General features: G+C 39.5%; 1 protein-coding gene across 1 annotated transcript in view; it reads left to right on the forward strand.

Moving 5' to 3' along the window:
• The window catches only part of ZZEF1 (zinc finger ZZ-type and EF-hand domain containing 1), a 141,434-nt gene extending 120,707 nt beyond the window's left edge, over positions 1-20,727 (forward strand). The window contains exons 48-55 of the mRNA XM_073665194.1: positions 369-728; positions 13,273-13,416; positions 13,619-13,787; positions 14,545-14,643; positions 16,768-16,933; positions 17,178-17,328; positions 18,826-18,897; positions 19,816-20,727. Coding sequence (XP_073521295.1) covers positions 369-728; positions 13,273-13,416; positions 13,619-13,787; positions 14,545-14,643; positions 16,768-16,933; positions 17,178-17,328; positions 18,826-18,897; positions 19,816-19,890 — 1,236 coding nt within the window. The 3' untranslated portion in view covers positions 19,891-20,727. The remainder of the gene's footprint in view (positions 1-368; positions 729-13,272; positions 13,417-13,618; positions 13,788-14,544; positions 14,644-16,767; positions 16,934-17,177; positions 17,329-18,825; positions 18,898-19,815) is intronic.
• The last annotated feature ends 3,799 nt before the right edge of the window (positions 20,728-24,526 follow it).

A 24,526-nucleotide genomic window follows, 5' to 3' on the forward strand; every position in this document is an offset into this window, starting at 1 on the left:
AGAGACAAAGGATATAAGGAGTTAACAATAGCTTTTGAGCCCACCCAATAGACCCGTACCCAGCATGTATTGTACATATACATCTCCCAGTGAGAAGGGGCTTAAACTGAAAAGTATGCACACTCCATTCACCATTACTCACACTACACACAGTACATGTAATAAAAATGGACATTTTCCAGCTTAAGAAAAGCTCATGCTTTTTTTTTTTTTTTTTAAATGAAATAACTAAGCAATTAAATTTCTTCCATGGAGAAACAATGTATAAAAAGCTTTGCTTCCTACTCCTGCAATTTAAAGCACCTACACATTTCTGAACTGAAAAAAACAAAACTGTTCTCGTGAAGTTGAAACTCTCTATTTTGCAGCCGACACCTATGCAGTGTGAAAAAGCCAAAGAGGAGACCAACCCAGTCACTCAAAAACTTATTGTAACCAGTGAAAGTGAACTTCAGCTCAACTATGCCAAGCAACGGCGCACCAAGAGCTCTGTTCTTCTCCGCAAGGAGCTTGACTCGCGCAGCAAAATAGCAGTACGGGATTACTTGTTCCAGGTGAATGAGGCTACCGTTGTAATATATGCTCGCCATGTCCTGGCATCTTTGCTGGCGGAGTGGCCTGATGGCGTGCCGCTCAATGAAGACATCCTGGAGCTCAGTGGAGCTGCACATATCACCTACATCCTAAACATGTTAATGCACCTAGAAGAGAAGCAGCTGTGGGAGAAGGTAATGCAATTTCTCTGAGCTTGGGCCCCATAAAGCTTGACATGCATTTGTAATTGTAGAACCATTTTGACAAGAAGCATTCATTTTACGTTTCCTCTGTTGAAAATGAAAATGGTACTCTTATTTTTTGGCATATTACGATTGAAATGGTTTCTGTTTGTACACAAGCCCCGTTATGCAATTAAGGTTCTTTTAGGTTTTTCTTTAACTTTACTTAATACTATGCTTTGTGAGAACCAGGCTGCTCTTCTGACTTATTTATCTTCTCTTGCTGGTGCACTGTATCTTAGGACTGAATTGTTCTGTTACTCCACCTGGAAATATATTATATTGGTTAAATTGATAATTGAATGTTATTTGTCCCTTTGGCAAGCAGATTGGTAACACCCAATGGTTCTTTGGAAGTGCTGCTAAAGGGAAAAAAAAACTCTTTAAATTTTCTTCCATAGCGACTGGGAACGAGCTGAGTGTGACCGGAGCGTAAGTGCAAACGGAAGTGAATGTGTGACTTGTGATTCAGTGACTTTGGATTCAGGGAGTTTGGAAGGGAGGAATTTGGACTGAATTGCTGTCTGTATTTTATTATTTCTTAACATTTCTTTTTACTTAACATTTCTGTCTAGTGCAATCCCCATTAGGAAATGAGCTCCGTTATTGACAATGCTATCCAGTGTACATCTTGCCACATGTATGCAATCCTTGAACAGCCGGTCGTGGGTGCATACTGCTGTGCGAGATGTGTGCACGTTGTGCGTTTGGAAGCCCAGGTACTGGATCTAAATGAGCAGCTGGCAACACTGAGATCCATTGACAATATGGAAAGGAGTCTGTTGCTCACTGAGCAGCTGCTCACTGGGGTAGATGTGGGGGAGGGTGGTAGTAGGGAACTGCAGGACAGTGAGGCAGCTAGCTGGGTGACAGTTAGAAGGGGGGGCGGGTAGAGGGAAGAGTGCCAGGGTGGCCAGTCCTGATCTGGCACACCCCAATAAGCTTGCAAAGTTGGCAGATGAGGGGGGTGTCAGTACAGGGGTAGCACTGCTGCAGCAAGGCATGTCCTCTGAAAGCCGCAGGAGTGTCAGCTCCAGTAAGGGGAGGAATAGGAGATCAGGGCAGGCCAGGCAGGTGCTGGTAGTGAGGGACTCAATTATTAGGGGAACAGATAGGGCAATCTGTCACAAAGACAGGGATCGTCGAACAGTGTGCTGCCTACCTGGCACTCGAGACCAGCACATTGCTGATCGGGTTGACAGGATACTGGGAGGGGCTGGTGAGGATGCAGCGGTCATGGTGCACATTGGCACAGATGACAAAGTTAGAGGTAGGTGGAAGGTCCTTAAAGATGATTTCAAGGAATTAGGCTGCAAGCTTAAAGCAAGGACCTCTAAGGTATTCTCTGAAATACTGCCTGTACCTCTTGCCATGCCAGAGAGGCAACGGGAGATTAGGAAGATAAATAAATGGCTCAGGAATTGGTTTAGGAAGGAGGGGTTTGGGTTCCTGGAGAACTGGGCCGACTTCTCAGTTGGCCACAGGTTCTACTCTAGGGACGGGCTGCACTTCAATGATAAGGGCGCAGCTGTGCTGGGGGAGAAAATGGCTAGAAGGTTGGAGGAGCGTTTAAACTAGGTATTGGGGGGAGGGTATTCATTTTATAGGTGGGGAAGATAGTGCAGATAGTGACCTGGGCACAAATAAAGAAATTGGGGGTGGGGTTAGAACAGTCAATATAGTAAGAAGGAATAGAGGTACAGAGAGATACATAAAATGCATGCACACTAATCACTAATGCCAGAAGCCTCACCGACTAAATGGAGGAATTAGAATTAATTTTGTTGGAAAATAATTATGACATGGTTGGGGATATCTGAGACATGGCTGGACGAGAGTAATCACTGGGAAGTTAATTTACAGGGCTATAGTCTGTTCAGAAATGACCGTACAAACAAGTGAGGAGGGTGTGTGTTTATATGTAAAATCATCCTTAAAACCCATCTTGCGTGAGCTTATATGTGAATCTAATGAAAATGTAGAGTCCCTGTGGGTGGAGATAAGGGGAGGGGGAAAAAATAATAAATTACTGATAGGGGTTTGTTTATAAGTCTCCAATTATAATGGAAGCAGCAGAGAATATCCTCATAAAGCAAATAGATGAAGCAGCGACTCAAGGAGAAGTCATTATTATGGGGGACTTTAATTACCCTGAAACACATTAGGGAACAGAAACCTGTAGTTTAAGCAAAGGTAATAGGTTTTTGACAACTATGAGAGACAATTACCTTTCACAACTGGTTCAGGACCCAACAAGAAGGGGGGCACTGCTAGACCTAATATTAACCCCCTTCCAACCCTTGCCGTATTAGTACGCACATTTGCGTACCCCCGGTTCAGTGAGGGCTCCGCGCTGAGCCCGCACTGAACCGAGCACATGTCAGCTGATTCTTACAGCTGACATGTGCCCGCAACAGCCGCGGGTGGAATCGCGATCCACCCGCGGCTGTTAACATGCTAAATGCCGCTGTCAATCTCCGACAGCGACATTTAACGCGCGCTTCTGGGTTGCGCGTCATAAGCCCCGGCGACCCCGTCACGTGATCGCGGGTCACCGATGGGCGTGCATGACAACCCAGGGTCTGCAGCAGACGCCTGTGGTTGTCATGATCTCGTCGCTATGAGCGCCACCTAGTGGTCGGCGCTCATAGCACAGGACCATTTCTGCTATATGCAGGGGATCTGCTGGTCCCCTGTATGTAGCAGAGACGATCAGCCAACTGCTGCTTCTAGTCTCCAATGGAGACTATTGAATCATGCAGTAAGTGAAAAAAAAATGTTTTTAAAAATATAAAAGTTTAAATCACCCCCCTTTCGCCCCATTCAAAATAAAATATATATAAAAAAAAAACCCCACATACACATATTTGGTATCGCCGCGTTCAGAATCGCCCCATCTATCAATATAAAAAAAGAATTAATCCGATCGGTAAACGGTGTAACGAGAAAAAAATTCTAAACGCCAGAATTACGTTTTTTTGGTCGCCGCAAAATTGCAATAAAATGCAATAACGGGCGATCAAAACATCGGATCTACCCCAAAATGTTATCAATAAAAACGTCAGCCCGGCGCGCAAAAAATAAGCCCTAAACCAGCCCCAGATCCCGAAAAATGGAGACGCTACAGGTCTCGGAAAATGGCGCTATTTTTTTTTTTCGTTTTTTTTTACCAAATTTTGGAATTTTTTTTCACCACTTAAATATAAAATAAGCTATACATGTTTGGTGTCTACGAACTCGTAATGACCTGGAGAATAAGAATGGCAAGTCAGTTTTAGCATTCAGTGAACGTGGTAAAAAAAAAATAAATAAAAAACAACTGTGGTATTGCACTTTTTTTGCAATTTTACCGCACTTGGAATTTTTTTCCCGTACACGATATGGTAAAACTAGTAATGGCGTTGAAAAGTACAACTTGTCCCGCAAAAAATAAGCCCTCACACGGCCATATTGTCCAAAAAATAAAGACGCTATGGCTCTGGGAACAAAGGGAGCAAAAAACGACAAAACCCAAGGTTGCGAAGGGGTTAACCAACAGGCCAGACCGCATATCAAATATACGAGTTGAGGGTCACTTGGGTAATAGTGATCACAAAATAATAAGCTTTCATGTATCCTTTAATAAGATGTGTAGTAGAGGGGTTACAAGGACACTAAACTTCAGGAAGGCAAATTTCCAACGGTTGAGAGATGATCTTAGTGCAATAAACTGGGACGATATCCTGAGACATAAAGCTACACAAAGCAAATGGGAGACATTTCTTAGCATCCTAAATAGGACCTGTGCACAATATATACCCTATGGGAATAAACATGCTAGAAATAGGAGGAAACCACTATGGCTAAATAGAGCTGTAAGGGGTGCAATAAGTGACAAAAATAAAGCATTTAGAGAACTAAAGCAAGTAGGTAGTGAGGAGGCATTAAATAAATACAGAAAATTTAAATAAATTCTGTAAAAACCAAATCAAGGCAGCAAAGATTGAGACAGAGAAAGTAAAAATAATCCCAAAATATTATTTAACTACATAAATAGTAAGAAACTAAAAAATGATAGTGTTGGCCCCCTTAAAAATAGTCTGGGTGAAATGGTGGATGAGGATGAGGAAAAAGCCAATATGCTAAATGATTTTTTTTTCAACAGTATTTACACAAGAAAATCGCATGACAGAAAACATGATCAGTGATGACAAAAATTCTCCATTAAATGTCACTTGCTTAACCCAGCAGGAAGTACGGCGGCGTCTAAAAATCACTAAAGTTGACAAATCCCCGGGCCCGGATGGGATACACCCGCGAGTACTGCAGGAATTAAGTAACATCATAGATAGACCATTATTTTTAATCTTTAAAGATTCAATAATAACAGGGTCTGTACCACAGGACTGGCGTATAGCAAATGTGGTGCCAATATTCAAAAAAGGGACAAAAACCGAACTTGGAAATTATAGGCCAGTAAGCTACTGTGGGTAAAATCCTGGAGGGTTTCCTAAGAGATGCTATACTAGAGTATCTGAAGAAGAATAACCTCATGACCCAATATCAACATGGGTTTACGCAGGACCGTTCCTGTCAAACTAATCTGATCGGCTTTTATGAGGAGGTAAGTTCCGGACTGGACCAAGGAAATGCAGTGGATGTTGTGTATATGGACTTTTCAAAAGCTTTTGATACGGTTCCACACAAAAGGTTGATACATAAAATGAGAACAATGGGGATAGGGGAAAATATATGTATGTGGGTTAAGAACTGGCTCAGTGATAGGAAACAAAGGGTGGTTATTAATGGAACACACTCAGACTGGGTCACAGTTAACAGTATGGTACCACAGGGGTCAGTATTGGGCCCCCTTCTTTTTAACATGTTTATTAATGACCTTGTAGGGGGCATACAGAGTAATATTTCAATATTTGCAGGTGACACTAAACTCTGCCGGGTAATCAATACAGAGGAGGACAATTTTATGTTACAGGAGGATCTATGTCAACTAGAAGCTTGGGCTAATAAATGTCAAATGAGCTTTAATGGGGATAAATGTAAGGTAATGAACTTAGGCAGAGGAAATAAAATGTATAATTATATGCTTAAATGTAAAACACTGGCCAAAACTGTCACTGAAAAAGACCTGGGTGTATTGGTGGACGACAAGCTCACGTTTAGTGGCCAGTGTCAGGCCGCTGCTGCAAAGGCAAATAAAATAATGGGATGCATTAAAAGAGGCATAGATGCTCATGAGGAGAACATAATTTTACCTCTATACAAGTCATTAGTGCGACCACACTTAGAATACTGTGTACAGTTCTGGTCTCCAGTGTATAATAAAGACATATCTGAACTAGAGAGGGTGCAGAGAAGAGCGACCAAGGTTATTAGAGGACTGGGGGGTCTGCAATACCAAGACAGGTTATTACACTTGGGGTTATTTACTGTGGAAAAAAGAAGGCTTAGGGGTGATCTTATTACTATGTACAAATATATGAGGGGACAGTACAAAGGCCTTTCTACTGATCTTTTTACTCTGAGGCCTGAGACGGGGACAAGGGGGCATCTTCTACGTCTGGAGGAAAGAAGGTTTAATCATAATCACAGACGGGGATTCTTTACTGTAAGAGCAGTGAGACTATGGAACTCTCTGCCGCATGATGTTGTAATGAGTGATTCACTACTAAAATTTAAGAAGGGCATGGATGCCTTTCTTGAAAAGTATAATATTACAGGTTATATATACTAGATTCCTTGATCCAGGGAACTAGTCTGATTGTTGTATGGAGTCGGGAAGGAATTTTTTTCCCCAATGTGGAGCTTAGTGTTTGCCACGTGTTTCTTTTTTTTTTTTTGCCTTCCTCTGGATCAACATGTTAGGCTATGGGTTGAACTAGATGGACTTAGTTTTTAAGGTTGAATGAAGACTGTTACTATGTAATGTCAGTCCATTTTTGCAAATGGTCACAGTTTTATTCTTTTTTTTATTTAAGATAAATTTCCTATATTTATAAAGGGTTTCCCATCTAGTTGTTTTGTACAATATGTTCACATTTGTAAAGAAGCCTACATCCCAGATTCTCTCATATTTGACAATTATTTTTTTTGTCAAAAAGACAGACCCCACTCGGGACAAGCCCTTATCTGTTGTTTCTACTAATTCTTCTCTGCTTTTTGACTTCTGTTATATACAAAAGCCAACATAGCGACATGAACAGAGCCATAAATGTTACTTGATCTTCATGGGGGAGAATTATCAAGCTAAATGCGCCAGAATTCTGCTGCAATTTTCACCAAAAGATTGTCTTTCATGATCTGCACCAATTTTCATGTGTGTTAAACACTTTTTTGTTTATCTGGGAGCTTCACAAAAAAGCTACAGATTTTTTGACCCTATGCGTGGTCTACCATACGATAGTGTGTGCAAAAATATTGCACAAAGTGCAGAAACTTATAGGTGGTATAAACATAGTCTTACAGATTTATCAAACAGTATGAAACAACTATGAGAAATCGGCTACATTTAAAGACTGCCTAGTCTCCATCCCACCATACTCATCAGATGGCTGTGGGCTGAAATATGGTTTGGCCGATCGCTTAGCTGGCAGCCATCTTGACAGATTCTCCCATACTCAGGTTGTTCTATGAGAGAGCAATCGGCAGACTTTTCTGGTAGATGCTTATCTCTGAGAAGACACAGCAATTGGCAGTCCAAAATCGGACATGCCTAATCGACATCTTCCCCAACAATGATTTGTCTGGTACCTCCATACACATTATAGTGCCATCCGAAACTGTCTATGTCCGCGGGTTCAGGTGACTTTAGTCTGTGTGTTGGGGGCCTTAGGTTTTCACTGTCTAACAATTAAACAGCATTGTTAAATATATGCCATTGTTTCTTGTACTTAATAGCAGGTTCCGTTAAAGGATTACATTTACTACTGTTGTCAGAAATCATAATCATGTAGCTCTTGATAACACCTACATTAAGTGTTTGTTCCAGTAATATGGTTACATCTGATGTGCAGCATCAGTCATCATGTTACGAAGACATACAAATTCTGTTCATGGGCATTGCAGCTTATGTATTTTCTTTAAAATTCTTTTTATTAGGAGATTTTTGCAGCAGAGGGAAAAGGGGTCAGGAAAGGGATGAAGAGCTTATGTATTTTCTGTACATTACCAACTGAACAGATTTCATTCAGAATCTATGGACTGGAAGGGACTCGGCACAAAATGACTAACTAAACTAAGCAACCCAAGTACAGTCACTCATCTTTCTTGTTTTTCATCTATCTCTTCTCTTTGAGTCCTGTAAATTCTAAGCTCAATCAAGGAAGAGCAGGGTGGAGATGAATGGATAATAAATAGGGGGAAGTTGTACTGAAACTGGGCACCCATGCCAAGGTAGTCCTTGCCTTTGCCGTGCCATTGTTTAAACAGTCTTTTTGTGCCGACTCTCTTTTTAACTCTTATCAGTGGAAGCTTAATGGGGTATTCCCATCCAAGATCCTATCCCAATATGTAGTAGGTCTAATAATAATATTAGCAAATAGCTCCAATTAGAAATGTAGTATAGTTTTTCTGATTCGCTATGTCTCTTTCATCATGTGCAGGCATTACAGGACCTTAGGTATCCATGGTTACCACCAATAGCAACTAGCTGTCACTATATCAGTGGTTTTAACCATGGATACTTAAGGTCCTGTGATGCCTGCACATGAGGGAAGAGACCTAGCGAATCAGCAAAACTATACTACATTTCTAATTGGAGGTATTTGCTAATATTATTATTACACCTACTACATATTGGGATAGGATCTTGAAGCTGGGAATACACCTTTAACCTTTATGTATTGTGAATGACGTGATTCTACCTATTAGCACGGGTACAGCACACAATTTCTTCTCGCGTGTATATAAGGAACGCTATTCTCTAATGACAATATAAAGCCTGAATCTTCATTAACTGATGTTTAGTCAATTTCTGACACATTATTATGTCATAGCTTTGTATCAGAGCTTTTCCTAGAATTATTATATTGGCTTCTTGCTCCAAGAAGCTTCTGCTCAAACACTCTTTTTATCCTTCACAGAATTATGTTCTATGTTACCATTAAAACTCATGTTTAGGTGTTAACAATACAGTTCAAGCAGCGGGTAGGTGTTGAAAGCTTTACAGCAGAACAGTGTGTAGAACTTAAATGGTTTTCTCACATTTTTCTGAAGGAGTTTTGTCACCACCTGCATAATGCCTGACTTTTCTAACAAATTACGTAACTGATTTGTAAAAGAAAACAAAGTCTTATTTAAATAACCTAGAAAAATGAAGAAAATGCCAGCTAAACAGTGCCCACCCGATGATAGCTAACCATATCTAATTGCTATTGTTTGCACCGACTTCCTTCTGATTTAATTTTTAAGCCTTGCCAGGAGTAGGGCCCACAGCTATGTATGTTATGTCCATAGCAAGACAACACTTTGCAAATGGCCTCTTCAGAGAGGTAGGCTATGTGCCCACTATGCAGAAATGCTCCGAATTTTTCCTGAGCGTTTCTGCATCTCCCTGGCAGAAAAAACACATGCGGATTTTACATGCTTTTTTTCTGCCAGGGACAAGCGTTTGTCATGCGATTTGCACATGCGATTTTGCATGCGGGCTGTCAAGCGCTTTTCCAAGCGATTTTAGCAGCACTTGGAAAAGTGCTTGACAACTTGGTCACACTATATAAATCCATGCAACCGGCATGGATTTACATAGTGTGACCAAGTTAATAGTTAAAAAAAGAATAAAAAAATAAACATTATACTCCCCTTCCGATGGCCTCCGGTCTCCTCCTCCGAGGTGTCCGGTGTCTTGGGCGGCTCAAGGTCGTGTAAAAGGACCTTCCATGACGTCATTTAGTCATGTGACAGGTCACGCAACCGCCGACGTCAGCGTTTGCGTGACCTGTCACATGACTAAATGATGTCCTGGAAGGTCCTTTTACACCATTGCGAGCCGCCGGGGAGCCAGGACGCACCGGAGAGAAGACCACGGGCCATCAGAAGGTGAGTATAATGTTTATTTATTTTTATTTATTTATTTTTTTTACAGGTACTATGGTACCCGGGTCTGGAGGAGAGTCTCTTCTTCTCCAGACCCGGGTACCATCCGCACTTTGAATCACAGAATATCCGCATGTGCACATGTAGTCATTCAGATGTTAAGCGATTCAATGCAAGTCAATGGCGGTGAAAACGCCACGATTACGCAAAATTAATGGTAGTGCTGCTGATTTTTCCGCAATGATAATCCGCAGCGGAAATTTCCGCAGCATGTGCACAGCACATGTGGATTATCATTGGGGAACATTGCAGACCCTCTACCAAGCGTTTTTTAAGCGTTTCCGTGGCAGAATTGCCGCTGTGGAAACGCTTGAAAAACGCATTGTGGGCACACAGCCGAAGAGGACTGGAACTCTAGTGCCACCTATTGGATGTATAAATACTAAAAGTCAATATCAATTCCTTACAAGGCTTTGCCATATGAATTGCACATGCGTGTTTCAGGATGTTTGCCCCTCACTGGTGCAAAGCAGAAGGTCCAATTTGCCTGAGCGAGAGGCCTCTGACGAGGTGTGTGAGGGAATATTTCTCCTTGTGGAGAGTGGCGAACCGATGTAAGGAGACTTATAGGCTATGCAATTCTCGATATGATCTTTTAAGATTGCTACATTCAATAGGTGGCACTAGAGGTCCAGTCCTCTACCTCTCTGAACACTCATCCTCTTGGCACTCTCCACATGGAAAAACCTTGATCCTCAGATTATGCTAAACTCTCTTCCTTTATTCTGATTGTGCTCCACTGGCTTGTTTCTTCTCTCTGATACAGTTGTCACACATGTAGCATTAGGCTGTATCCTGGTTTGCTTGGCATAGACTCATTCACTCATTAGAATTAATACATCTTATTCCTCCTCAATCTTTGTAGTACAATGTTAATCTGTGAGTGAAAATATATTCCGTTCATGCTATATAGACAGGAACGTAAAGATGAAATCAATGAGCTCCTGTGAAAGGTGCTGGTAATGTAAATAAGGCAGGAACTTGAGCACCAAATTGACCAGATACCTGGAATGTTCCTTTAATCGTTGTATAATACATGTCAGTGAACATTTTTCTTTGACCTACAAGTAGACAATATCTGGATAACATCCTTCTTGATGTATGGTTGTACAGAGCTGAGTGATACTACGTAGGCGCTGCTCATCTGTTCCTGCAGAGCAGCTCTGTCACAAATCATTTTATCAGAAAGTTCCTTGTCGTGTCTCTACCGCTGATTAATGTCGTTCATCTTTTTAAGAGGAGGTCTTCAGCAATCAGTGTGCAGAATATAAAACACCTCAGCTGCTGCAGACCTTCTTTTATCGGTGCTTCATATCGATCTGTCATCCGGATAGAAAGCCATTTGTTAGCAGTTCAGATGACCAATATGAGGAATTATGTACGTATTTGTTACATACTTATTTTCACAGCACATTACGTTGGTGCAAAATGGAGATGAGCAAGACGATTTGCAGGACACTGGTCCACCGTACACGTCGGTACTCCGTGTCATCCAGATCAAGGTCCAGCAAACTTCCTTTACTGGAGCTTGCTTTTATTGTTTACAAGGCCCCTTCAATTACATGACGTCGCATGAGGCCTAGTGAACTGGATTGCAAGTTGGTCATAACTCGCACAGTCCACACACACTAGATACACAACTCACTGCCACCAACCTGCTGAGTTCTGGCCCACTTAGCATCCTGCATGTCTACACAGCTCTATAGCATTTAAAGGGCAAGTCTTAAAGGCTCTGGATTGTTTACAGCATTATTAGAACTAAAGTTGTAAGTTTTGGTGTAAAAAGTTACCTTCTTACAAAAATACAAAGAGATACATGCAATATATGTAAAACAGTCCCAAAACGAAAGGGTGGAGTAAAAGACCCTTATAGGAGCAGGAGGGCATACCACAATATTGGACATGCCTAAAAAAAGATGGACGCTGCCGGAACGGAGACCAGATGGAGTACTAAGGGACTGAATGGCTCCGTTGGGGGATCCATGTGAATCCTCTCTTTCGAATATTTTGACAAAAGCCTCAACGCAGTGCTCTTCTTAGAGTATTGGGTAAATGTGAACTGAGTCTAACCTGCATGAGTGGCTGCAGCTTCATTCTTAGGCTATGTTCACACATCTTGTTTTTTTCAGCGTTTTTTGATGCATTTTTTTATGCAAATTTGCAGCTGCGTCTTGCAGTACCAACAAAGTCTGAGATTCCAGAAATCTCATGCAGACATCTTGTTTTTTTAATCAAGATTTTGTACTTTGCACGTTTGCAAAATAGAGCATGTCACTACTTTCAGTGTTTTTTCAGCGTTTTTCATCCATTGGAAGTAATGGGCAGTGAAAAAACGCCTAGTGTGAACCTAACTATGAGGTTTTGCTGCGTTTTTTGTGAAAATAAGCAAGTACAACAGTATGTGAAACACATTTATTTTTGTGATTTTAACATCTTGTCTTGGTCACTGAGATGATTATTTGTATTAGAGTTTAATTAAATTAGTGATGTGTAAAGTGTAAACATTGGCTGAGCTAAATGGGAGATTGAATAATATCTGTGGCCCAGGGAGGTGTGAAATTGAATAATGCCTGTGCAGCTGAATGTCAGACCATAGTGTGAAAGTAAATAGTGTCCTACAAACTCAATGCACTGTCAGTGTCTTAGGTAAACTATTCCTAAACAATTCACCTCCCCCACTGTTATGCCAAAACCAGAATGAGATTTTTTTTTTCACCGAACTTTACATACATAAAAGAGACAAAGGGACAGTGAAAAAAACGCTGAAAATTGCAGCAAAAAAGCAAGAAAAATCCTGAACAAACTCCTTGCAAGAAATCAGGTTTTGCTGCAGTTCTGCTGCTAAAAAAAACCATTATGTGTGAACATAGTCTTATCATTTCTAGTAGCGGATGCATTATCCCACATACTATAGAATGTTCAGCTTTCTAATACATTGTGTGTTTTCTTGCCAATTTCTGACACTTTTCTAACACTGAGCTCTTAATCTGGATGTACGGAGTTTAGACACTCCCCTGTGAGCTGAGCTGTATGGATATTAGGCTGATACATTGTGGAAAACTGAGGACAAGATAGAGGTTTGTGCTGCTAATGTATTTAAAGGATTATGTGGACCGAGGTCAATTATAGTAAATCCTCAATTGTGAGTCCTATTAAGTCTTTTGGATGAAAACAAGAAAGCTACCATTCACTGACCGCACATCAAGACAGAGAAATAGGAGACTCTCAGAAAGTTGGAGAATTTATATCACACCAGAAAGCCCCTTTAATTTTTTTTTTTATTGGCACTTTCCGAACACCTCCATATAATAGTTAAATGTAACAGTAGAGCAGTCTAATAAAAAGCCCAGGTTTCTTCGGATGGAATAATTTTAATTTTCACTTTTTTCTTCTTATTTTCCTGTAGATCTTGCGGAAGGTGCTAGGCGGCTGCAGTGAAAGTATGCTTGGCACGGTAGCACTAACAGCGTGTCAGTTCATGGAGGAGCCCGGAACTGCAGTGCAAGTCCAAGAATCCAAACACCCTTACAACAATAATACCATTTTTGAGGTATGATGATACAATATCTGTTTTTCCCTTCATCAAGAGTAACATATAAAAAGTGTGGGTGTGTGTATACAGCTTCCACCAGTGTGATCTTCTGACCTGCCATAGATGAGAGATTTTTCGTCTTGACTGCTGCATTAAGATGTGTACCCCTGTCGACTTATTTATCTCCTAACGCTATCAAATTGCTATTTTTGGTCTTAAGGACAAAGTTCACATCCCTGGAGCCATTTATCTGTCAGTCAAATTTGACCCATTGTGTAATACAGAAGAAGGTTGTGATGAATTGCTCATTTCAAGCTGCTATGACTTCAGACAAGATCTGCACAGATTCAGTGGACCTCCCAAAAAGTGGACCGACTTCGAACTTCCTGGTGAGTATACATTTTATAGATCGGCCACGTGAAGCATTGTCACTACTTTGCTATGTACACATTGTTTTTATTGTCCGTGGTCAACAATAGAGGATTTTAATTGAAGAGCAATTGCCGTTCTAATCTAATTTCATAAATCAATAGTACATGTGAAAATAAGCAACTTTGTAATGTCTTATCAGAGAAAAATCTGCTTCTTTCTCCTCCAGGACTGATTATTCATTCTTAAAATTCTCAATTCATGGGTAAAATCTGTATTCAATGAAGAAAGATTATTACATTTCTTAGAATCTTATCAGTAGCATCTGTCACCTCCTATGTAGAGAGGAAGGGGGACAGTCTCTAGCGCCTTCCTCCTCCTACATAGCATCTTATAAGTAGCAAATGCCATCTCCTATCTCAGTAATGTAAAAGTTTGTCTTCACTGACTACAGATTTTACACAGGAATTGAGATTTTTGAGAATGAATAATCAATTCTGGCAGAGAAAGAAGCAGATTTCTCTGATAAGTTATATTCCAAAGTTTCTTATTTTCATGTGTATTATTGATTTATGAAATACAAATTATAATGATGGTTACTCTTTAAGTTTATAGTCCTGAGACGTACAGGTGAAAGGACAATTATGACATAATATTCTTTATACTACTGAGTATATCTTATGAACGTTTATTTGCAGAACATAATTTATAGAACTGTAGCACTTTGTCTTTTAGAGGTCAATATCCTGACATTTTCCTTACGTTTCTGATTTGTAGGTGACACCTTGTTTTACCGATTTACATCTGACATGAGCTGCACAGAATGGGGATACAAGTTCACAGTGGCTGCAGGACATAGAGGACGATTTCAGACAGGTCAGCGTAAATCGTTTTTCTTGTTTTCCAGCTTTGTAGGTCTGTATTTTTAGACTAAACTTAAAATCATATGCTTATGAGTCCACCTTACTCTTAAACCCACCTTATCAATGCTCATCTCATAAAAAGCCTAATTACTTGTGATCTGTGGGGTATGAAAAGGGGCATTGCCTAATGTTTTACACTTTGCACCCAAAAAAATGTTCACAATTTTATTGCAAACTTCTGGCTTAAATTAGACAGTCTTACAATTAGAAAGATTTATCAAATGGCATGAGCCACTTTAGATAGCCTTAACACATGTTCCAGTTTATCAGTCTAAATTTGAACTGTTTAAAGGGGTTGTCTGGTCTAAATTGATAAGTCCAGTGAAAATAGGCATGTGCAAAATATCTTATGGTGCTGGGAGGTTTGCGACAATGATACATAGTGATAGAGACCTTGATGGGGTCGAAACGTCCATGTATCATTGTCGCAAACCTCCCAGAACCATATGATATTTTTCACATGTCTGTTTTCACTGGAAAAAAAAGTTTTTCATCTCCTGAAATAAGCGTGTGCGGTGAATTTCTCCTGCCTTTGACAAGGGGACATGCACCCCATTCCACCAGCACCTCAAACAAGTGATCTCCAATCTTCTGATATACAGTGGTATATCACACTTTTTCACACAGGTCCCTGTAGGTTTGGATTTATTTTTTCCCTTAATAATAAATACCTTAATTTAAAAACTGCATTTTGTGTTTACTTGTGTTATTTTTGTGTAATATTTAAATTTGTTTTGTGACCTGAAACATTAAACTGTGACAAACATGCAAAAGAATAAGAAATCAGGGAGGGGCGAACACTTTTTCACTCCACTGTAAATTGATAAGTCTGCAGTCACTGTGTGTGACTGCAGACTTATGAATCCCCCCAGCGCAAGCACTGTACGCCCGGTTAGTGGGTGCGACCTCGCTCCATACACTTGTATAGAGGGAGGCCGTGGTTCTACACTGGGTGCGGCCTCGCTCAATAGAAGTGTATGGAGTGAGACCACGCCTACATAACGCATAAGTACCCTCCGTTCCCGGCTCAGAAACTGGCAGATCCTAGCAGCGTACAGTGCTTGTGCTGGGGGAATTCATAAGTCTGCAGTCATACAGAGTGACTGCAGACTTATCAATTTAGACCGAACAACCCCTTTAAGAATTGTACAGTTTTGCTAAATATGCCCTATAGCTTAAAATAGACCTATCGACATCCTAAGTAAGTATCCCATCAAGCGTAAATTGATCACAAAAATATATCTTTCAACCAGCTAACTCGTGTGAAAAACAAAAAAAAATACTCACATTTTTCAGACCATATGACGTCCCTCCAATAAGGCACACCCCAGGTTTAGACGGCAAAAAATAGGAATACATATTTCCTACTAATTCAAACTTTCCTGGTGGTGTAAAAATATATGGGTGCAAAATCACTAATTTTAATTCACTGGGGTAGAATAGGGTAGAATATGTTTGTAAGTGTTTCTTTGCAGTGTTTGTTGTCTACTCATATTCCACTCTGCTACAGCCGCGCACGCAGCACCTCGGCTGTTCTTTGACCATAAGAAGCTGCATTCAGACTCAAAGACACAATTATTTAGTGCACATTTTTTCTTGATAAAAAAGTGCGTCTGTTAATCCTAAAAATACAGTGTATGACACATTGACAAAACTTAGTCTGTAAAAGTTGTGCTCCTCCACTTCTTTACGTTTCTATCAGTAGCACTCCCAAGTATTAGCGTAGAATACATGAGAAACCAAGTACAGACGAGCAAAAATCACTAGCGAGTTCACATACAATAATGACTTTAATGATTATGATTAAATACACATGTAATAGAAATTTAAATAAAGAAAACATAAATGTGGCACACTCAAAATGGTAACAAGGGTCTTTAACCCTTAAGGAGATGAAGACAAGGTTAAGTATAAGGCATCCGTATACCGTGACTGCATGGAAAGTGACTGTCGGAGCACATTTTATTACCATTTAAACTGCATTGCATGTGCCGGAGTCCTTTATATAGCCAGTCACTGGGTGTCGTGTATGTCCGGTATGTCTTGGGCTAATAAAGGTTTGCGTTTTGTCTTTTAGGATTTGAAATTTTAAAACAGATGTTGTCTGACGAAAGAGTTATCCCTCATATCCCTCTGTCCAGTATATGGGAATGGCAGGTAGATGTGGCATGCCAGCAGACTGGCCACCAGAGATTAAAGGCAATCCATTTATTACTAAAGATGTTGCGGCTTAGTAATGTCAGGTGAGAAGACTATGTAATGCATCATTTAAATTAAAAGTCTTTACTAGCATCAATTCCACTTTTATATTATTTACACATCATAGAATTATCATTTCGACCTTCTTATTTACCACCACTTTCACTTCTTTGTATCCATAGCCTATAACCTGGTGGAATAGAGGACCAAAGCCAACTAGGACCTCCACTGGTGGGGTTTCTGTAATATATACAAATTATTAACTTCCTCAATGCTGTTGTTTTGTAGAGATTGTGACCTGAGACTGTTGAAGCCGTTATGGACAGTTTTCACATCTATGGAAAATGTAGCGTGTCAAGATGGCTTTAGCTCTGGAGTTCTTCTTCCCCTACACAGAGCACTCACTGAACTGTTCTTCCTTGCAGAGAATTGTGCAAATGTAAGTATGTTCTGAATTAAAGTCGTAGTTTCTGTACGTATTGAGTGATTAGAAGTGTAGCTTATAGAGTAACCTTTTTTTATTTGTTTTTAAAAAACTCAATAGTACATGTGAAAATAAGAAACTTTGTAATCTATCCGATTAGAGAAATCTGCTCCTTCTCCTCCTGGACTAATCGTTTATGCTTAAATGTCTCAATGCACAGATAAAATGTGTCTTCAGTGAATACAGACTTTCCTGTTACTGACATAGGAGATGACAGTTGTTGCTCATAATATTCTATGGAGAACTGTAGATGTCATTTCAGGAGACTTTGCAGCAGTATGTCTGTTTCTGCCTCTAGCTCCTACCCCGCCCAATAGAATTTTCAAAGCACTAACTCATCTCTTATCTCAGTAATGTGAAAATCTGTCTTCACTGAATACAGATTTTTACTTGGGAAATGATAGTGAAGGATCAGTCCAGGAGGAGAAAGAAGCAAATTCCCCTAATTAATATATAGTAAAATGTTTCTTATTTTCATGTGTACTATTGATATGTGAAATATTAAACTGACGGTTACTCTTAAAACAAGTTTTGCAATGGTAAATATATAATAAGATGGGTTTACTTTAAACAAAACAATCTATAGCATACCAATATTGAGCGTAAACTGTACATGGCTCCAAACACTAATTGACATTTTGGAGAAGTGTTGTCGGCCGCTCTCATCCTAATAGCATTGCAGGTTTTGTCAACAATGCTGTTTCGCTGGGAGCTCTTCTAGATGCTCCTTCCAAATGTCATTTTCTGCTAAATGCTGGCACAGAGTTCAGACCCATCCATCCAAAACTCTGGCACTAAGAACACTTTGTCCCCATTTGTTTAAACAAGATAATTTATTACACGCTTCAGCTTTAAAGGTGTATTCCCTTCTCCAAGATCCTATTTCAATATGTAGTAGCTGTAATAATAATATTAGCAAATACCTCCCATTATAAATGTATAGTTTTTCTGATTTGCTGTGTCTCTTTCCTCATGTGCAGGCATTGCAGGACCTTTGCTATCCATGGTTACGACCAGTGATAGAGTGACAGTTAGTTGCTAGTGGTCGTAACCATGGATACCTAAGGTCCTGCAATGCCTGCACATGAAGAAAGAGACATAGTGAATCAGAATAACTATACTACATTTGTAATTGAAGGTATTTGCAAATATTATTATTACACCTACTACATACTGGGATAGGATCTTGGAGATGGGAATACCCCTTTAATGATGTAGCCAGACACAATGGTTGTCACTAGTGAATTTGTTTTTCAGCAATTGATTGTTGGTAACTTGGTAGAACATGCTGACAAGTGTGTGAGAATTCACGTGACTGACTTGGATCTACATACAATGTATGATGATGTAGAGGATTCAGATTACAGGGCAGGAATTGTCATTTTATGTTTTAATGTACATAAGGTTTTTGGTAACTATGCAATAACATTCTTCTATATTTTGTCACAACAGGACTTTGGTTGCTTACAGGATTATCTAATTAGTTTGACTTCAGATGATCAAATCACCTATTACACAAAACAGGTATGTCTGTTGGCATTTTTATATGTATTGCTTGCTCTGAGGCCACAGAAGTGTTTTTGAATGGCAGACGATTCTGAAACTCCCAGCACTACATAATGTTTCCCTGCAATGGGCTGAAAATGAATCCAGATTAGCTGATTTTTTTTTTAAATAAGGTATCTAGTTTTGTAGAGCCAGAGTTAGGTGACCACACTTGGCATGAACTTGCATGCCCCTTTTTCAGGTGCCCCTGTATTAGTGATGATCACCAATTATCTGTTATCTTTGCTCCATTGTCTTCATATGTCATGAAGGAGTCATGCTGCTCCTTCAGTGTCAGAACAGGGCAAGGGATGTGTGAGACGTACAACAAAAGCTACAAGCAATCTACCCTGTAAATCCTTGCGATTTAATGTCTGTACAGTGTTGAGCAAAGTATACAAATAAAACTACACATTTCTGAATAACTGGATGAACACTTTTTTTTTTCATTTGATTCCCAATCTGTTTTTTTCCTTGAGTAAAAGAAAAAAAGGTAGAAATGCTATCTGTATGTAAATCTAAAAATGGTCTTGTATTATGTGCTTTTTGGGCTTTGTTCTTATATTCTTTCCTCTGCTGTGTTCAAATCTGGGATCGTTGAGGATGCTCTTACCCCCAGAAATCAGTACGTTATCCTCTTTCCATAGGATAGGGGATAACTTACTATATTTGGAATAACCCCTTTTAACAAGGGAGTGGTAGTGTGTAAATCATAACTAAAACGTCTTCAATGAAATTATATAAGAAAGATTTCAGACTAGATCTACTATTCTGTATCCTAGGAGAGGAATGAAATTGAAGTAAACATTGCAATTCTTCTTGTTAATTTGCAACTACTTTCATCCATGCTAAGAAAACAAATCCCTGTAATGGTCTTTTAATTCTTTGTATTTGCAGGCACTGAAAAACATTGCTGCTATAAGCTTTGCGATCAACTACCCAAACAAATCAACAAGTGTATGGACGGAATGAGAATACTGCAGCATACCCGGTGAAATCTCCACTTGATACTTATGAAGATCACCAAATAGGAAATGCGTACTGGAGACAGTGCACCAATACATGCACCTGACTATTAACATTTGCACTTAATACACACTGATTCCTTCAGCACCACTATGTGCAGCACTAGGTCTTAAACGTTATAGGATTTTTTTTTTCTTTTCTGCTCAATATGGGAAAACATGACAATTATATAGAAAGATAATAGCCATTGAAAAGCAGTGACAACAGAGAGAAGCTGTCGGATTGTCCATAATAACTTATCATAGGAAAGCAGATATCTGATGGGTTTCTTTGGGCCACAATATATTTTGCACTAGTTTTCCGAATTATCCCTACATATCAGTGTCAACTTCTTTTGTACCTGGTTCATGTTAATAGTGATTAGATTTCCAATGAATGATTTCACATAATACAGGTATTCCTTGTTTTCCTGTTTTAAAAGGGATAATGGACATTTTCTGTGTTTTCTACAGAACGTTCTGTTTATAGGAACTGCTGCATGCCAATACCTAGAATGCTGTTAATTCTACATTAATGTAACAAGGGAAATATGGTACTCACTACATTGCCGACAGCAGATCGCTTATGAAAAGCAATGGCATAATTCACACAGAGCATTGCGATACGCTGGGGAAGATCTGTTTGTAGTCTTCAGTGCTTTGGTCTGTTAGTGAGCATGCATCGCTGCTGAATGCAGGCTCCACTAATGATCATTGTGCAGTGGTTCGCCACTATCTCACCTTCTCATGTACAGAAAAGCGGCACTTAGTGTCACTCTAAAATAAATACTTGAATTTCGCATTACACGAGATCTTATTTATTTAGTTTTTTTATATTTCTGGTGATCTAAAGTTTTTAACCACTGGGTTTCAGGTGACCCGGAGCAATTCAAGATAACTGAAGTATGGAATGGATTCCATATAATTTTAGGTAGTTTAATCTTCCTTGTGCCACGTCAATAATCTAGCTTGATCACAGAAGGCAAATCGGATCTTCCATACCCCTGTGAAAAAGGACGTTTTATATGTGCTTGTTAACTGGTATGTTTTGTGGCCTGTGCCACTTTTTCAAGCGTTCTTCATCCTCATATCTCCCAGAGGTAATTTTATTGGCTCAACATAAAAGAAATATTCCATGCGTGACCATTTTCTAGCGGTGCAGACTTTCACATTTTGCGCAAAACATTTAGTTTTCCTATCAATTTAAACAAAACCTATACTATCAGAGATGTCTGGCTTATCAGGCTTAAATTAAAAGTAAAAATAAGATGAATAGGGGAAAAAATAACAACCTTGCCTATATTCCTATGCGGTCTTCCCCATGGAACTAGCGCAGGCCAGTCTAGTTGTCTACACCAGAAGCGATGTTGACACCGTTCTTCTGGCTACACGAGGCGGGTGACCTAAATGGCGCATCATCTGAAAAATATCCATTCTAATCACCTAACACTGCAGCCAATGACTCCTGTGTCAGAAGAATAGTGACATGGTCGTTTCCGGTGGCAGCACAGACCGCCGGAGAGTCCTGGGTTCAAGGGGGTGACTGTAGGTGAGTGTGCCAGATTTTGATATTTCCCGCCGCCACCACCACCATCAATGCCCCTGGAAACATTTTAAATTAAACCCACAATGGCACTATGGCTTGTTCTCAGCCTTAGCTTTATATTGTGTTCTATTGCCTAGTGTTAACAAATTCTCAGTTTACATAATGTAGGCATTTAAATTCATAGATAATCAAAAGGTAGGTGATTCTTTGATTTTTTTTAACCTATAATTGTGTTTATTGGTGTATAACACCATATTATTTTTTGCTTGTACTGCAACAAGGTTTTATTGAACCACATTTCTACTGGTTTCTTTCTGATTTGTCTACGAACTGTACATTTAATTTGCTTAGAAATATTTTACTAAGATAAATCTGTTTTGCATCTTGGAGACTACAAATGGGCTCTGTAGTTGGTATTGCTGGGTTGTACCAGAACTGGCCAGTGCATGGTGTCCTGTCTGTAGCGGAGAAGCATGATTTGCACTTACCTGGTAGTAGTAATGTATCTTCTGTCCTCCCCTTATATTTAGTTATTTAGAGTCAATTCACACTGTGGCTCACAGAACATATTGCAAAATAAGAGGACTGTTCAACAATGCTTAAAAAACATCAATTGTTCTGATGTGGCTAGCACCATTTACAAAGACATTGCTGGCTTAATGGTATGCTAACAAAATGTGCCTAAGATATACAGTTTAATATGTAGACACAAATACACACTGTATTTGAGATTTGTTTCTGAAATTCTCTTGTTTTACAAACCAATTTTATTATGTTTTTTTTGGTTTTTCTTTTTTAAGGATTTGAGAGATTTTTGTTATTTGGTTGTAAAGAAATATACTATATTATAAATTTCTCATGTAAAAATTATACATATGATCTCGATATACTGGGAATATATTGTAAAAAAAAATATATCACTAATAAAATATAGTGAGTGCAACCGTTTGATATTTTGTTGTGAATTTAACACATTATGTCATTTTTACCCTGGAGGTCAATATTATGGCCCATCCAATCCGCATTTCCTTTCCTTACAGAAAACGGCGATTTAAAGTGTTTTGATTCCACTATAGGTCCGTTTAGAGAGGATGATTTAGGCCTGTGAACAAGCACTGATATATACAAGTCAATTGGTGCATGGTAACTGGCCTATTTACATAGGACGACAAATTCTGATGGAAACCAAACGCCCATTAATAATCCCCATACAACATCTTATCAGCAGCATATCTACTGTTTACAAATGGAGGTATGCTGCCTTTTAAGTGATTTTTTATTTTTTTTTCCCCTGGCAGGATAAGTGATCTATTCACATAGGCATATTTGCACAGCCAATGATTGTTGGCCTTGTCTGCATGTACATTAATTGGTCTAATCCACTTAGCTTTGAAGCGCCAACCATCCTGTGTTTTTCTTTTTTTCTCGATCGCTTTGCTAGGGATCACGTATGTAAGTGTATTGCTTTTAGTTGCATATGCACCTGCTGGCATCTTCATCTGTTTTCAGCCCCACTTCGGTCGAACTGGCACCACGTCCAACTTTTGCCAGCCGCCAGATCGCTGTGTGTTCTGGAAGTCACTTTACTCAATACAAGTCTATGGGACAGAGAACCATGCTACAAGAGCCTCTGAATGCCAATAGACCTGCATTGAGAAGATTTTAAAAAGTGACCTCCGCTTTACATAGCAACCACTGTGTGATTTTGCAAGTCGCAACTGCTGTAACGTAGTGTCGGAGGCAGGGCTGTGGAGTCGGAGTCGGTGCCCATTTTGGTGGAGCCTGTATGAAATGGACCAAGTCCAACTCCTAAAATATATAATAAATTGGGTACAGTAGTTCAATGCAGTTTGTGGGGAATATTTTTTCATAAGCATTTGGGAAAGTTATGAAATGTCCTATAAATGTCTGTCCTATTCCTGATCTAAGGGTCTAGACTTTTAGATGAGATGAATCTGTGCTACAGTAAATTGATCGCTTAACCATGAGCCATGTATGAGGGAGTCGGGAGTCGTGGAGTCGGAGTCTTGGAGTCGGTGTCATGGAAATTGAGGAGTCGGAGGTTTGGCTTAGCGACTCCACAGCCCTGGTCGGAGGGGAGCTGAAGACTGCTACTGATGAGTGAGACTACATGCATTACACTAACATACTTGATACCTAACAAAGGGATAAAAAAAATAGAAATGCTGGAATTGTGCTTGAAAATGAGTGATTTTTGACTAGCATTAAGAAATCGCTGCTTTTTTTTATAAGTACATAGTTTACTAATATAACTACTTAAGCATATAATTAGAGGTGCTCCCTTTACTCCCATTTGATCAAACCCTCTACCATATGCTCAAAATTCCGAAAAATAAGTATTTTCAATAGAACAGAATTACATCTCAGAACGTTACAAAGTGGTATTACTTCTTTCAAACTGACAAAAAATAAAGATGTGACCAGCTCAGAGAATGTCGTCAAGCTGCTCTTGAGGATGAAACGTCACTGCGGTCTACACATGTTGGATGTTGTAGTCACGTGATGTGAGTATAGATGTAATATCACTGTTGTCTTGTCACTGAAGTGTGGAAGATCAGTAAGGAATTTCGAGGGCAGCACTGCGCCTCATTGGTTGGCTTTGCTGCTTTGGGGTCGTGATTTCCACCAAAAACAAACAGAAATCTTGTATATTTTGAGATATTGAGGAATTTGAAAACAATGTTGCAAAACTCTTGATTATACAGTGATGAAAGAAGACCTGTTAAAAGTGGCCATTTTGTGCTCCTATTTTATTACCACTGCTGAGTATTCTGGATATTTTTGTTTTGTTTTTAAAATCACCTTAAAATTGCCCGTATCGCTGGACCTGTATTTAATTAAACAAGTGAGTAACCTCCATGCCTGGTGCAGTAGTGTGTTATTCAGGATCTCTTATTCCTCTTCATCTATGTAGCCAATTAAAGAAAACACGCACAACACTTTCTTCTGATTATATTCAACGTATTCTCAAATTGCTATTTTCCATGAAATCAATGCAAAATCACATCAAGTGCATTAGCGACATATACACCATTCT

Source organism: Phyllobates terribilis, unplaced genomic scaffold (assembly GCF_046119375.1).
Source record: "Phyllobates terribilis strain yellow unplaced genomic scaffold, ASM4611937v1 Scaffold_2__4_contigs__length_985480577, whole genome shotgun sequence".
Lineage (NCBI taxonomy): Eukaryota > Metazoa > Chordata > Amphibia > Anura > Dendrobatidae > Phyllobates > Phyllobates terribilis.